General features: G+C 45.1%; 1 protein-coding gene across 2 annotated transcripts in view; it reads right to left on the bottom strand.

Moving 5' to 3' along the window:
* znf236 (zinc finger protein 236) overlaps window positions 1-14,807 on the bottom strand; it is a 60,521-nt gene that overhangs the window by 38,469 nt on the left and 7,245 nt on the right. For both annotated transcript variants that reach the window (XM_026185244.1, XM_026185245.1), the window contains exons 5-6: window positions 14,082-14,212; window positions 9,317-9,489 (exon numbers count right to left, since the gene is read on the bottom strand). In XM_026185244.1, coding sequence (XP_026041029.1) covers window positions 9,317-9,489; window positions 14,082-14,212 — 304 coding nt within the window. The remainder of the gene's footprint in view (window positions 1-9,316; window positions 9,490-14,081; window positions 14,213-14,807) is intronic.

Genomic DNA, 14,807 nt, shown 5'->3' with positions numbered 1-14,807 from the left:
TTGGAAGAGTGTGGGGCATATGAAAGAGCCCCAGAAAGGTATCATCAGTGCCAGGATGATGGGCTTGTTTCACAAGCCTGTGCTGGTGTGGAACATATGGGAGAGATGGCTGGACAGAGGAGGAGGACTGTTATTTTCTTGTAGTGGTGGTGATGAAGCGGGAGAAAAGGACTGTCAAAGATGGGGAATAACTAGAAGAGAAGATCATATGGGGAGCTGGTAAAAAGGGTGAGGGTACAGATGGCCACAATGACAAATGAATCATGACAGAAATGTCTGTGGAAGATGAAAAAGGAAGCCGAGTGAAAGTGTAAGAACTGGAGGGCATACTCTTCTATTATTGAAATATATTTCAATGTAATTCACTGGGGAGCTGATCCAGGGATGGTATGTATATAGTGCTTTAGTTTGACCCCCTTCACCTTAAAGGTCACAGTGGAAAGAATCTGTATTTTTTTTCCTCTAATTCTGTTAACTCCAATGTAAAAGTCTACACCTCAACTACAGTGCTGTGCAGAAGTCTTGAGCCACCTGTCGTTTCTTTATATTTTGCTTCCTAAAGATTAATTAGTCCTGAGCAACAGTTCTCAAGTCTTTCTGAGAGTTTCTTCAGTCCAGTCCTTGGTCAATGACGTGTACCCATTTCCTATTTTCCTCGCAAAATTTATTATTATTTTTTTAAAGGGGGCAGCTCGTGACTTTTGCACAGTACTGTACTTGTTACCTGGTTGATTCTGGAGCAGAGGAAATGTTGAGAAAATTGTGTCAGGGTACAAGTTACATATACATTGTATATATCCCCTACTAGCTGATATAAATCAAATGAGGAAATAGCAGCATGCGTTTTAAGACAGTAATCCTTGGAAGGCATTTGTAATGCTGCCATTGGTTCTTCATAAAGTTTTTCACAAAGCCAGAAACTGTTTTATCAAGAATGCAAAAGCAAGCTAAACAGAGTTCAAGGTTCACGTTCCCATTTCACAAAAGTCAAAAGCCAGCTATAACTGGAGGTGGCTGTAGTGGATCAGTCTAACTTATAAGGTGTGAAATTGTGGTGAATGAATACGCATATAGGGCTATGTGATATGACCAAAATCTCATATGCCGATATAAGACATTTATCGCCCTGACAACAACATAAATCACAAAAATGTAATATTTTCTGTAAATTCTGTGAATCTCGGGCAACTCGACTTGCGTGAAATTTTTCCAGCCGGGCGTCCTTTACCTGGGGTCGAGTGTTTTAACCGATGCATGAAACGATTAGTTATGTCTATAACTTCTGTTCCCTGAAGGAGAGGAACGAGGTACAACACATAAGTATGGGATATCACGCCCTCGCGTGTCCTGGCTGAAGAAACCTTTATTCACGCCTTTACGGCAGATGACGTGTGATGACACGCGCAAGGCCCCGCCCGCACATATAGCCGCTGCCATCACCGTCATCCCTCAGTTCGATAGCCGCTCTTCACCGAGCCAACTGCTCAGTGGGGCCACCCTGTGTTGTACCTCGTTCCTCTCCTTCAGGGAACAGAAGTTATAGACATAACTAATCGTTCCCTTTCAGTCGATTCACTCGGTACAACACATAAGTATGGGACCTATATACACGCCCCGCAGAGCAGCCACCGAACCGGAACGGGACCACCACATCCTTAGTGAGTGGTAGACCCAGCAGAAAGGACAGCATGAGCCACCGAAGGGGCTGTAACGTCCAACCGATAAAACCGCACAAAAGTGTGCGGCGACGCCCAATTAGCCGCTGCACAAATATCAGCCACAGGCACCCCTCTAAAAAGAGCCCATGAGGTCGCCATCCCCCTGGTGGAATGAGCTCCCACCCCGTGGGGCAACGCAAAACCTCCGGTGCTGTATGCCAGCGAGATAGCTTCTACAATCCAGTGGGACAGCCTCTGTCTGGACAGAGCTCTACCCCTATTCGGATTAGCGAAGCAGACAAACAACTGGTCACACAAACGCACATCCCGAGTGCGCTCAATGTAGGTGCGTAGCGCACGCACCGGACAAAGAGAATGCACCCTCCTCTGCTCCTCAGATTCAAAAGGAGGGGAGCAAAAGCTCAGCAACTCAAACTCCATTGAACTATAAGATGCAGGCATGACCTTGGGAAGATAGGCGGCATTCGGACGCAATACGACCTTGCGGCCATCAGGAGAAAACTGTGTGCAGGCAGGATGCACAGACAGCGCATGAAGGTCCCCCACTCGCTTCGCCGAGGCCAAAGCGAGAAGTAATGCGGTCTTATACGAAAGAAGTTTCATATCTACCGACTCAACGGGTTCAAACGGAGGGCCACAAAGGGCCTCCAGCACCAAAGACAAGTCCCAAGCCGGGACACTGGACTTAAGCACGGGCCTCAGCCGGCGAACCCCTTTCAGAAAACGCACGGCGAGGGGATGCGCACCTGGTGTCACCCCGTCAAAACCGATATGACAAGCAGATATAGCCGCTAAATAAACCTTGATCGTCGAAAACGAAAGGCCTTTATCCAACAGCTCCTGCAGGAATGTTAAAACATCCACAATAGAGCACTGAAATGGGAGAGTGTGGCGGTCCTGGCACCATCGCTCGAAGGCTCGCCATTTGTAAGCGTACAAGCCCCTAGTAGACGAGGCCCTGGCGCTCTGAATCGTCGCTACCACACTAGGTGGCAGACCCTTAGCAACCAAGTTTAACCTCTCAGCAGGTAAGCATGAAGGTGCCACAGATCCGGGCGCGGATGAAACACTTCCCCCCCCGCCTGAGAGAGGAGATCCCTGCGGAGAGGAAGCTGCCAAGGACTTGCTGCAAGCAGGCTGATTATTTCTGCATACCACGACTTCGCGGGCCACCAAGGGGCCACCAGGATCAGAGAGAGGGAATGCCGACGCACCCTCTCCAGAATTGGAGATATCATTTCCACTGGGGGAAATGCATACAGGAGCACGTCTGGCCATTGGTGCGCTAGCGCGTCCAAGCCCAAGGGTGCATCGTGGTCGATTATGGAGAAGTACAGGGGGCAGTGAGCATTCACCCTGGAAGCAAAAAGATCTATTTGCGCCTCGCCAAATAGATCCCAAATCTGAGCCACTATTGAAGGGTGTAACCTCCATTCTCTCACCAGAGGACCCCCCCTGGAGAGAAGGTCCGGCCCCAGGTTCAGGTGGCCCGGGACATGGGTGGCTCTTAGAGTCAGAAAATGAACACTGCACCATAACAGCAGAGAGCGAGACAGCTGCAACAGGGGAAGAGAGCGTGTTCCTCCCTGCCTGTTTATATAAGACACCACTGTTGAATTGTCCGTCCTGACTAAGACATGCTGGCCCTGCAGGACTGGACGGAAACGCTTTAGAGCTAAGAACACTGCTAACAGCTCTAAGTGGTTGATGTGCAGCTGGCGCTGAGCCGCGGACCAGATCCCTCTCACTGACGCACCCTCGCACAGCGCTCCCCACCCACTTAGGGAAGCATCTGTGGACACCACCTTGCGAAACAACACCCTCCCAATCCGAGAGCCCTGGTGCAGTAGCCCGGGCTCCCTCCAAGGACGGAGAGCTAGCATGCAAGACGCAGTCACCGGCAGCCTCCTCCGGAGGTGACGCGAAGCACACAAACGGTGAGAGAGAGTCCAGCGTTGAAACGCTCTCATTTTCAACAGCCCAAGCGGCACTACGGCGATCATAGATGCCATCATGCCCAACAAGCGCAATATCGTCTGGAAACGCAGTCTGCGTCCCAGCTGAAATTGAGCGAGGCAGCGATGAAACGCGGCCACTCTGTGCTCTGACAACCGTGCGCGGCTGGAAAGAGAGCATATTTCCAGACCGAGAAAAGCGATCTGTTGACCTGGGATTAGCGAGCTCTTCTGAAAGTTCACAGAGAACCCCAGTGTCTGAATGTGTGACAGAACCCGCGACAGCTGCGTCTCCGCCTGTTCTCTGGAGCAAGCCACGAGAGCCCAGTCGTCCAGGTAGGCCAAGATGCGGATGCCCCTCTTCCTGAGGGGCGCTAGCGCTGCCTCGGCACATTTCGTAAAGGTGCGGGGAGCGAGCGACAGCCCGAACGGCAGCACTAGGTATTCGTAGGCTACGCCCTCGAATGCAAACCTCAGAAACTGCCTGTGTTTCGGGTGTATAGCGACATGAAAATAAGCATCTGTTAGATCGATTGTCGCAAACCAATCTCCCGGGCCGACTGCACTCAGGAGCTGTCTGAGTGTTAGCATCCTGAACCTGTACGTTCGCAGGTACGTGTTCAAGACTCGCAGGTCGAGGATGGGACGAAGCCCTCCCCCTTTCTTCGGAATGACAAAATAACGGCTGTACCAACCTTTGTCCGTCTCCGAAGCGGGGACCACCCGTATTGCTCTCTTCTGTAATAGCGCCTGTATTTCCTCTCTGAGTACCAAGGCTGCCTCGGGGTTGACAATCGTGTTCACGACTCTTTGGAAACGAGGCGGCTTGACCCGGAACTGCAACCGGTAACCCATGGCAACGGTTTGCAGCACCCACGGAGAGGGGGCGCAAGCGCGCCACTGAGGGAAGTGAGCAGCCAGCCGGCTGGCCTGCAGCACTGACGGCGGGGCGCCGTCGCCCCCCAGTGTGTCTGCAGGGGACTGCATCCCCTGCCTGACCTGGCTCATTTCGCCTGCAGGTTGAGCATTTGAGATTGTTTGAGAGTAAACAACACTCTTTATTGATTGCAACATGGGAACATGTACATTTATACATTTTGTTGGGTGCACCTTTTCCGGGGCATAACAATGAAAAACAGCGGGAACACTCGATGTGGTCGCTTGAACATTCAACACATCTGAACCGTGTGCAGGGGTTATGTGCTTGGGAGACCGCGATAGGGAAGTGCAGCGCCTTCTGGGGCTGACAACCTGAACAGAACTTAAGCGGCACCTCTTGTGCGGCAACAGAGGGGTAAGAGCAGCGTCTCCCTGCTGCCGGATCCCTTCCCCACTCGCAATCACAGCTAGGAGGGCTGAGGCTTCTTCCTCCTGGGCGTCGGGTCCCGTCGGGGGCCCGGGGGAGGGCCTTTGCCCCAGGCCGACTGGCGTGGAGCTCGGGCCGGAGTACGTGCTCTCGCCGGCGGCCCTCCCACTCCAGCAGTGGGCGCCGGTCTCTTGCCAGCTGTCAGAGGAGCGGCGGGCCTGTGAGAGCTAGCAGTGGGCTTGGGCTGGGGCTGGCGTCTGGGGATGATGTCGCGCAGAGCTTCCGTCTGCTTCTTCCTCAGATCGAATCTAGCCTGAATGGCTTCAAGTGAATGTCCGAATAACCCAGCCGCAGACACTGGTGCGTCCAGATACACAGCTCTGTCTCTATCAGGGACGTCGGAGAGGGTCAGCCACAGGTGCCTCTGCGCCACCACTGTCGAAGCCATCCCTCTGCCCAGGGAGAGCGCTGCACAGCGAGACGCACGGAGGATGTAATCCGTGGTGACTCTAACCTCGTTAAGAAGAGGTGACAGCGGGCTGTCCTCCGGAACCAGCGATCCAAGCTCCGCCAGGCACATTGCTTGGTACGTCTGGAGCATGGTGACGGAGCTCATGGCTCGAGCGGTGCCGGCCTGAGCCCGATAAATCTTCTCCAGCTGCGAGGCCGAGAATCTGCAGTGCTTGGACGGCAGAGTTGCGGGGCCACCGACACCATGGTTATGGGACGGGGCCAGATAAGCAGCCAGAGACGGCTCCATAGGGGGTGGGTTAGCTAAACCAGCTCCCTCGGCGCCGTCCAATTCCATGTACTGTCCATAGCCGGGCACAGTGACGCGGGTAGACAGAGGTTTGTCCCATGACGCTGTTAGCTCGCAGAGAAAGTCTGGGAACATGGGGGGGCAGTTTTTGGCCGTTGCGGGCTCCGGTGGAAGGAAAAAACCCGCAAACCGCGACGGCTTCCGAGCTGGTGGAGGAGAGGGCCAGTCCACCTGCAGCTTCTCAGCGGCACGGCGAAACAGGGAGAAAAGAGAGGTGTCATCGTGGCCGACCGGCGCAGCAGCGGCGGCATATTGGGTCGACAATGAGCTCTCCTGCTCATCCTCCGACAAACCATGGATGTCCAGGCCGATGTCCAGCACGTCATCGTCTTCCTGGGGAGCGCTGGCGGGCTTCAACCCAGGCTGAAGCCCGTCAGCGCTCCTGCATGGTTCCGGTCCGTCATCGGCTAACCCGTCAACGTATTCCATGTGGTCAGCCCAGCTAATCGCGGGGACATCGACCTGAAAATTTTCGTCGTCGGACTCGGACGAAGCCGGGGCTCCAGACTCGGAAAGAAGAGGGTCATGCCGTGCGACAGCCGAGCGTCCCAGCACTCTTTCCACAAACGTCACCCGTCTTTCCAGGGTCGAGCGTCGGAGCTGGCGACAAAACGCACAAGCTTCGGGCTCCGTCAACGCTCTCCTAGCGTGGACGATCCCCAGGCAGACAGGGCAGGCATCGTGCTGGTCGCTGTCGTGCAAAGAGAAACCACATCCCTGAGGACAGGGGCGAACAGAAGATTTCTGCTTTGCTCGCTTCGGTTTGGAGTCCATTCCCAAAACGCAAAGCGAAACGCTGCACAAGAAAAACTTGAAAATAGCGCTCCGCGGGCAGCCTACGCACCAGCTGGGCGGTGGAGGCTAACACCAACAGGGGCAGTTAAGCTAGGTTCAAGTTGGCAGACAACGGAGCTAACTAGCAGTAGCTAGCTAGCCCAACTCAGCAGAGGTGTTCTCAGCGAGGTGAAGAGCGTAAGAACTGAGGGATGACGGTGATGGCAGCGGCTATATGTGCGGGCGGGGCCTTGCGCGTGTCATCACACGTCATCTGCCGTAAAGGCGTGAATAAAGGTTTCTTCAGCCAGGACACGCGAGGGCGTGATATCCCATACTTATGTGTTGTACCGAGTGAATCGACTGAAAGGGAACTAGACATTTTTAGACATAAGTCGAAACGGCCACCATTTTCTTTCAAAGTTTGAGTCTAAGGTTTATTTTTTAGCACCTGACGGCTCTTTTTTGCTTCTCATCCGTAAACTCTCTGCATACTCGTTCACGTGATTCAGTTTATTTTGAAAAGTCTCAACAGGATCTTGAGCTTTATTGTGAAAGGTTTATGTGGAAAACAATCAAGCGGACAGCGGAGCCACACGATGGTTTTACTGTCGTTGTTGCTAACGACAACACATAAAAACAGGTGCTCGTCCGTCCGTAGTGTGGTTATATTAAATATAAGAGAATGAGAGAACTTTAAGAAATGAATATAGCCACTGCAGTGACCATCAAAACGATGAAAAAAAATATTGCTGTAAACTGTTTATTTTACGACACCACGAAACAAACGATAGCGTTTGTTGTCATCCAATATCGAACAGCCCTATATGCATATGCATAATATTCTGTCCTTTACTTTTAGACAAATCATAATACCATAAATTCATTAGTATTAGGTTAATATGATACTCATATTGTAAATTGGTGTTTTATCAATCAATGAAACGACTAATGTTCTGCAGCTGATTTTAAATCACAGATTCCCAGGAGAATGAGTTTTTTCCAAAAGCTTCAGCACTACAATCTGTGTCAAGCAAAGGCTTTGGATGCCATTAAACACTTTCTCCCCTGACTCCTCAGTAAGCACCAAAGCATGAAATCTTTTGTGAATAACCCCTGACTTTTTCTTTTTTTTAAGTCAGCCAATTGTAAGAACAAACTGTCTACAAAAGCAAAGCTAAAGAACTCTTGTGAAAAACTGATGCATTATTTAAAGGGTCCAGCCGTTGGGCTCTCCAGTTCAATCAACTGACCAAATCACCATCTTTTATCATGGAATGCACAATGGTGTATGCAGGTAAGACAACACACACTTCAATTCATTTGACCGATTGAACCGGTGACAAAAAAGTTATGCAACGTTTTTCTCAAAAGCACTTTTTATTCACAATCCAAATAACAGACCACAACCAGCCATTTAATATGATTGCCAATCTCTGACAGCTCACTAACCTAAGTGTGAAGCTTTTTATTAATCAGTAAAATCTGTTGAAAGAGCCGTAATTAAAACGCCCCCGCTTCAGTAACAAAGAAGGATGTGCTAACATATTTGTAGCAATTTCCTGTATCTCTTCTTTAGGTGCATAATTAAGCTTGATTTATATTTATATTGTTTAAGCAACCCGACTGCAACAATGAGAATTTTACACCTCCTTGCTTCTGACTATAAGAAAGTACAGACTGTGTGTGCTACAGAAAAGACCCAGGTAAACCTATTTCTCTCAGCAGCCAGGTTGGCTGAAGTGAACTAAATTAGTTTAAGGCTTGGTGTGCAAGCACAACACATCATTCATGCTCACCTAGCGCTGCTCATTGTGATGAGGGACCTTTGAGGGACCTTTACAATCATTATGCCACAGAGCTGAGTTAGTTCAGCTTGTAGCCACATTACTGGAAGTAGTCATTAAACCAGGAGATACCACCACCTCTTTAAATCCAACCATTAACTAGTTCAGTTTATAAATTCGAGAAACAGACACAACCACACACATGAGAATTTAGGTCCCCAGAGAGATCTATGATGTGTGTCCTTCGTCTGACCCCTCAACCACAGTGTAGCACTAAGTGGAAGACTTGACGGTCCCCATTTAGCCTCCCTGACAATACGAGGAAGGATAAATCAGCTAGGCTGCAAAAAAATGGCTTCTGCGAGGTGTTTACAAAGGAGAAAAATCAAACAAGGAACCTTATGCCCTTCCTGACACACAAACAATATGACAAAGTACCGTGCTTTGAGTATAACAAGCTGTGAACAGAGGTTCTGGCAATTTAGTGTGTGGCTCAACAAGATGTACAAGAAAAAATACATATATGTATCTGGGGAAACAGTACAACTGAAAGACATGCTAGTGAATTGTAGAAAGCTGGTAAACTTTTCATGAACATGATGTTTTGGGTGTTAACTGTTTACATAAATTTGTGTGAAGTCCTTAACTCGAAACCATTTAAAGTCCTTAGAACTTTTACTTTGAAATGTAGTTTTAGTTTCCTGAATTTAAGTCGATTCACTAAGTTAAAAAGGAACTTGCAAGTAAACAAAACAAGGAGCTCATTAACCGTTTCTAATAAAAACAATGGCTGACTTCACCCAAGGAAAACCTTTCTTTAGGTGAGATTAAACTGGTACCATTTCTATACAATGTGATACCAGGATTTCAGAAATGTAAAACATTATAGCATCAATTCCCCTTTAATGACCATATCTAATCTTTATAAACAAATTAATTACACAGTCTTGAAACATGCATCTGAAGCCATGACTGTGTTTTTACTGTGCTCTTACCTCAGAATGAACCCTCTGAACGTGAGAGTGCAGGTTCCCCTTCTGGGAGAAGGAGGCAGGGCACAACATGCAGAGGTGAGGTTTCTCCCCGGTGTGTCTCACCATGTGAGTCTGTAGCACCACCTTCTGGTTGAAAGCCTTGCCACAGTGCGTGCACTTGTAGGGTCTCTCACCTGCAGAGGAAGAGCACGATGAGGTCAAGAATCAAGCTGTAATAATGACAATATTTATAATAATATCAAATTTATACAATCTCAATGAATCCCTTGTCATCTCCAGAAAATTCAACAACAAAATTAAAACTATTCCTGGAGATATAGTAATTATTATATGTTATACAATACATGGTTGTGTTTAATGTATGATCATTAAAAAACTCACCAGCATTGCTTCAATAAGAATTTGTCCAACAATATTACCCACATATGTGACTGTCAGTGGTAGGATATCTAATTTTGTTACAGTACAACCATGCAATTTTATCACCTTGGTAACAACATAAGGCTGGTATTACTTCAAGCTAAATTAAGATGACTCAAATACAGTCCTGTACCATTCCAACATCACTGCAAACCACAGAGGTGCAAATGAACCATAATGTGTGTTTCTATAGTCTTTACCTCATCAACTGAAAGGTTGTTTGAGATTCAAAGCACAAGAGAAGTCAATTCAATTCTGCATTAAAAAAACCCCAGCTCAGCCCAGCCAAACAATTTAACATGTGGATGATGGGTAAACAACATGTGGGTGGCAGCTACTGGCTACATTAACCTGAACCCAGATGGCTGAACGTTCACAGGAACCACAAGAACATTTGAATTGAAACGGAATATTGAATTCTACCCACACAATCTCTCCATACCACAGCTGAGCAATGGGCCCAGCTGAAGGTGTGCAGTTTTTCCAGATAAGCAGTGCAGCTACTTACGAATTTGTAGCCTTATATGAAAGAGCAAAAGAAAAGAAAACCAGAATAAGCGCTGTTTTTTTCCTGCTCATAAAAATGTTTGTAGCTACCAAAGAGTTTTCCATCAAAAGAAAATCATCAGGATTATTTTTAACCTGTGGTTTTAAGTCTTAATATGTTTTTGTATATCAAATACCCATATATAACAGGAGAAAATGGTAATACAAACTCCATGTTTTAACCATATCAGGGCCAATTGTGGCATAGCTTAAACCCCCCAAACCCTCATTCTGAGCTACAAAAAAGTCCTTGATTATATATGGCTTGTATATTTTAATTTTATTGGACAGCATTCACAGGAAGAAAGTGCCTCAAAGGGACATAAAATTTAAAAACAAAATGAAAGAAAACAAAAAGTCTCCAAACACCTTGAAAGTCCACTGCAGGCTACTGAACCCCCATCAATTCAAGCTGCTGACAGTATCCACTCACTCTTCAGGTTTCTGGAACCTCAAATGCAAAATTCATTCACAAATGAAATATAAGAAGCAACCGCTCACACTGTTTCAGAGAACTGATTCAGAGAAGCCAGAGAAATATCTATACCTCTCTCCACCACACATACCACAAGGGCTCAAGAACACTATAGAGGAACAGTGTCAGTAAACAAAGTTGTTACTGCAGTGCACACACAAAAGAAAGTTAAAACCACAAATGGTCAAAGGAGCTTGCAAAGAAAAGCGTCTGGACTTCTTTAAGTTACTTGAAGACGTTTCACCTCTCATCCGAGAAGCTTCTTCAGTTCTAAGGTCAAATGGTGGAGAGTCTCTGATATAAACCTAGTGGGAGTAACCCCCCACAGAGGGACAAAAGGACCCCCTGATGATCCTCTAATCGCGATTAGAGGATCATCAGGGGGTCCTTTTGTCCATTTGACCTTAGAACTGAAGAAGCTTCTCGGATGAGAGGTGAAACGTCTTCAAGCAACTTAAAGAAGTCCAGACGCTTTTCTTTGCAAGCTCCTTTGACTACGATGACCTGGATGACTGAGAACAACCTTCACAGACAAAACCACAAATGCTTCTTTGGTTAGATTTTAAATTCGTTTTAGAAACTATTGACGGGTTCTGAATAGATGTTTACCAGCACACAGGTCAGTAGCCAGCATCAGTGGTGGCGGTGCATTCGTACATGGGGTTTATTAACATCTTTGCTTAATGGTGTTTACAGATTATATAATTGAAGAATTTGCTTATTTAAAGCAGGACATAGATCAGCTACATTCTGCTCACACAAATGTTTGACACATTATAAAACAAGTAGCTGAATACTATAGAAGCTATACAAGCAAGAATGGCAGACATCTGGCTTTCAAAACTACACCAGCTGATCTCCTCAGTCCCTAAAATAAGAGTTTCCTCAAAAGAAGACTCAAATTACAAAAACGTATTGTTGGCATCCAATTTAACGTGAGCCTGCAGTCTGCTACAAACTATAAAACCCTTCACTTTCAAAGTTTAACATGATGTTTATATCAATTATCCTATATTTAATAGAAATTGATATAAACATCATGTTAAACTTTAAAAGTGAGAAGTTTTTACAGTTAGCCTGCGTGTCTATTGATCCTGCTTATCATTTCTACTTGTATAAATACTAGAGATGGACCGATCCGATATTACGTATCGGTATCGGTCCGATACTGACCTAAATTACTGGATCGGATATCGGAGAAAAATAAAAAATGTAATCCGATCCATTAAATATCACGAAAGCACCTCACAAAACTTGCAACACGCCGTAACTCACCTCAGAACGTATGCATCACGTGATAGAGCAGCTGTGTCATGCAGGACCTGTCGGTGGTCTGGATAGCATGTGGAGCTTCGCTAGCAACCTGGCATTTCATCTCCGACAAAGTTATCCCCGAGAGAAGTAAAGCAAGTGTGTAAGTCCATCTCTGAATGTTTGTAAAGCATTCCCACGTTAAGCTTAACAAGCGACTGCCTCTTCTCGCTGCTACTTCAATCGTGAAACTGCTTAAATCAGCTGATCGGCTTTTCTGTCCCGAGTCCGTCTCTCTTGTTTGTTTTTGGCCCACTTTGCGCCAGAAAGAGGAAACCAGCGGCTGAACAACAGCAGCACGTTTAAGCTTGATAAGCTGTTGTTAGAATTTATTTAATATTACTTTCTACACCAGGATCTTTTTCTACGTAGCTGACGCTGGTAACTGTGCAGGGGCGGATCTAGCAAAGTTTAGCCAGGGGGACCGATAGGGCATTAACTGGGAAAAGGGGGCACAAAGACATACTTTTCTTTCTTATTCTCATTTAAAATGTCTAGCTTTTAATAAATAATTATCCGACACCCAAAGTTTTAATTTGATGTAAAATGAATAGAAGTCAATTACTGTACATAGTGACTATTAAGTCTAATATATATACCCTAGTAAGCTATAGTACTTTTTACTTTGGGAAGGTACCATCTGTGCAGTCTGCAATTTTGTTGAAGAAAGATGTGAATCTATTTAATATTTCTTGAAAAATAATTGATTTCTGTGCATTTTTTTTCACACTGCATCAAATTAAGGTTGATTACGTCGATTAAGCATCATGAGGTGGCGCGTGAGGGGTGGTTCCCTATTTTTTATTTATTTAATTTTGTTGTTGCTGGGAGTTGGAACCCTATTAGTTAGGTTGCTTAATATTTACGCTAAGTACTCTTTAAAATACCAGAATAGGGAGGATGGTGTAGGTCTAAGTTTATTAGATTGATCAGTATTGCTGAACTATGAAATATTTTTTTTGTATACAGGTATAACAGAATAGCTTTAGTGTAGTTGTTGTTTTAAACTTGAGTATGAACTTGCAGACTTGCAAAATGCAGCAAGATATTTTAAAAAACAGTTTTGTTGATTAAAAAACACTATATCGGATTCATATCGGTATCGGCAGATATCCAAATTTATGATATCGGTATCGGTATCGGACATAAAAAAGTGGTATCGTGCCATCTCTAATAAATACATTGCATGCGTATGGACTTTTTTTTTTCATTCCACAAACGGAGAGAGTTAAGTGCACACTGCATCCAGGACAGTCTTTTTGTGGTGGTTTTCATCTTTGCTCTGTGTTCATACCTGAATACTAAGAGAAAGATTATGTGTGTGTCCTCATTAGGATAGGGATTTGTGTTGGTGTGTATGGATGTAGCCTGTGGGTTTATATTGTTAACTGGTAATTATGATGCAATGTATTTCAGGTCATTTTATAGAAAAACAGTAAAATAACTTTTTACTTTTAATAAAAGTGTTCTGTGTAATGTATGAATCTGTAATATATTACTTTTTTTTGTGTCACTACAAAAAGGGGAAACACCTCCAAAATGAACAATTATTATTTCACCACACAGCATTGCATAGCAATGTTGGGGATTCCCAAATTTTGTAAACTTTACATTCCTTCACATAAGACTCATAATGCTCATCCTAATATTTTAATTTAACATCTAAGCCAGACCTTCCCAAAGTGTGGGTTCCCGCCCCACACTTTTTTTCTTGTAAAACAAAGGGGGGGCCTAGCAAAAAAAGTTTGGGAACCACTGATCTAAGCTAATTAAAACCACTGTGAACTATCAAGGAGAAACAATTAGATCCTCTTCTCAATGCTGAATGGCTGTCTAAAGTTTTTTTTGTTTATAAATTCATTATCCAGAACAAAGAAAATTAGCCTAAAGGATCCTGTATTGGCCTGAAGTAGATACAAATTCTACCCTCCAGTTTCTGCAGTATTTTTGCTCTGAGCTTAAATCTCAATATAAGCACCATAATCAGGTTTTTCTTTTTCCATTCTCACTCACCTGTGTGTATTCGGATGTGCCTGATGAGCTGGCTGGGCTTTTTGAAAGCCTTTCCACAATGATGGCAGCTGTTTGTGAACCCACTGCGATCTATGTTTTTCTTGTAGTTTCTTGAAGTAGAAGTAAGTGGCCTGTAAAGGAAAGAACCATGAGAAAAAAATCTAGTTTAATATAGTGTGCATTAACATAGGACCACGGAAGGTCACTCATAATACAACAAAACAGTTTTTTAAGCCTTATGTTTGAGATTTAGACAATTATCCTTTGTGTAATTATTTTCTTTACAATTAAAACAAATGTTTGTTCTATAAGTAAAGACAAAATGGTATGTGGCATTACACACAAGTGCTTTCTGAATGGTTTAATGAGTTTTAAAAGTACTCAGCTGTACACTTACAGGAAATTGAACTTCTTTAAAACAGGCCTTAGTCCAATAAGTAGCATATTTGTTACTAGTCTGCAAATTAACATTATCATAGAAACCATGTCTAAAAGAATAGCTCTGAAGTAGCATAAAGCATTAAATTGGCTTAGCCTCTAGCAGTAACAGGCTACAGAGAGTTTTGAGAACAGCTGCATAGACTCGCTTAAGCATTTTTGTGCTTAGCTCAAATGAAAGATTATCTGACAATGACTACAAATGTACTTATTTTCCATGAACGCCATGAAAGATGGTGCTTTAATTTCATCACTCTGCAGAGCTGCAAATTCACCTAAAACTGTTTT

Source organism: Astatotilapia calliptera, chromosome 11 (assembly GCF_900246225.1).
Source record: "Astatotilapia calliptera chromosome 11, fAstCal1.2, whole genome shotgun sequence".
Taxonomy (NCBI): Eukaryota; Metazoa; Chordata; class Actinopteri; order Cichliformes; family Cichlidae; genus Astatotilapia; species Astatotilapia calliptera.
This window is presented reverse-complemented; position numbering and strand designations above follow the sequence as displayed.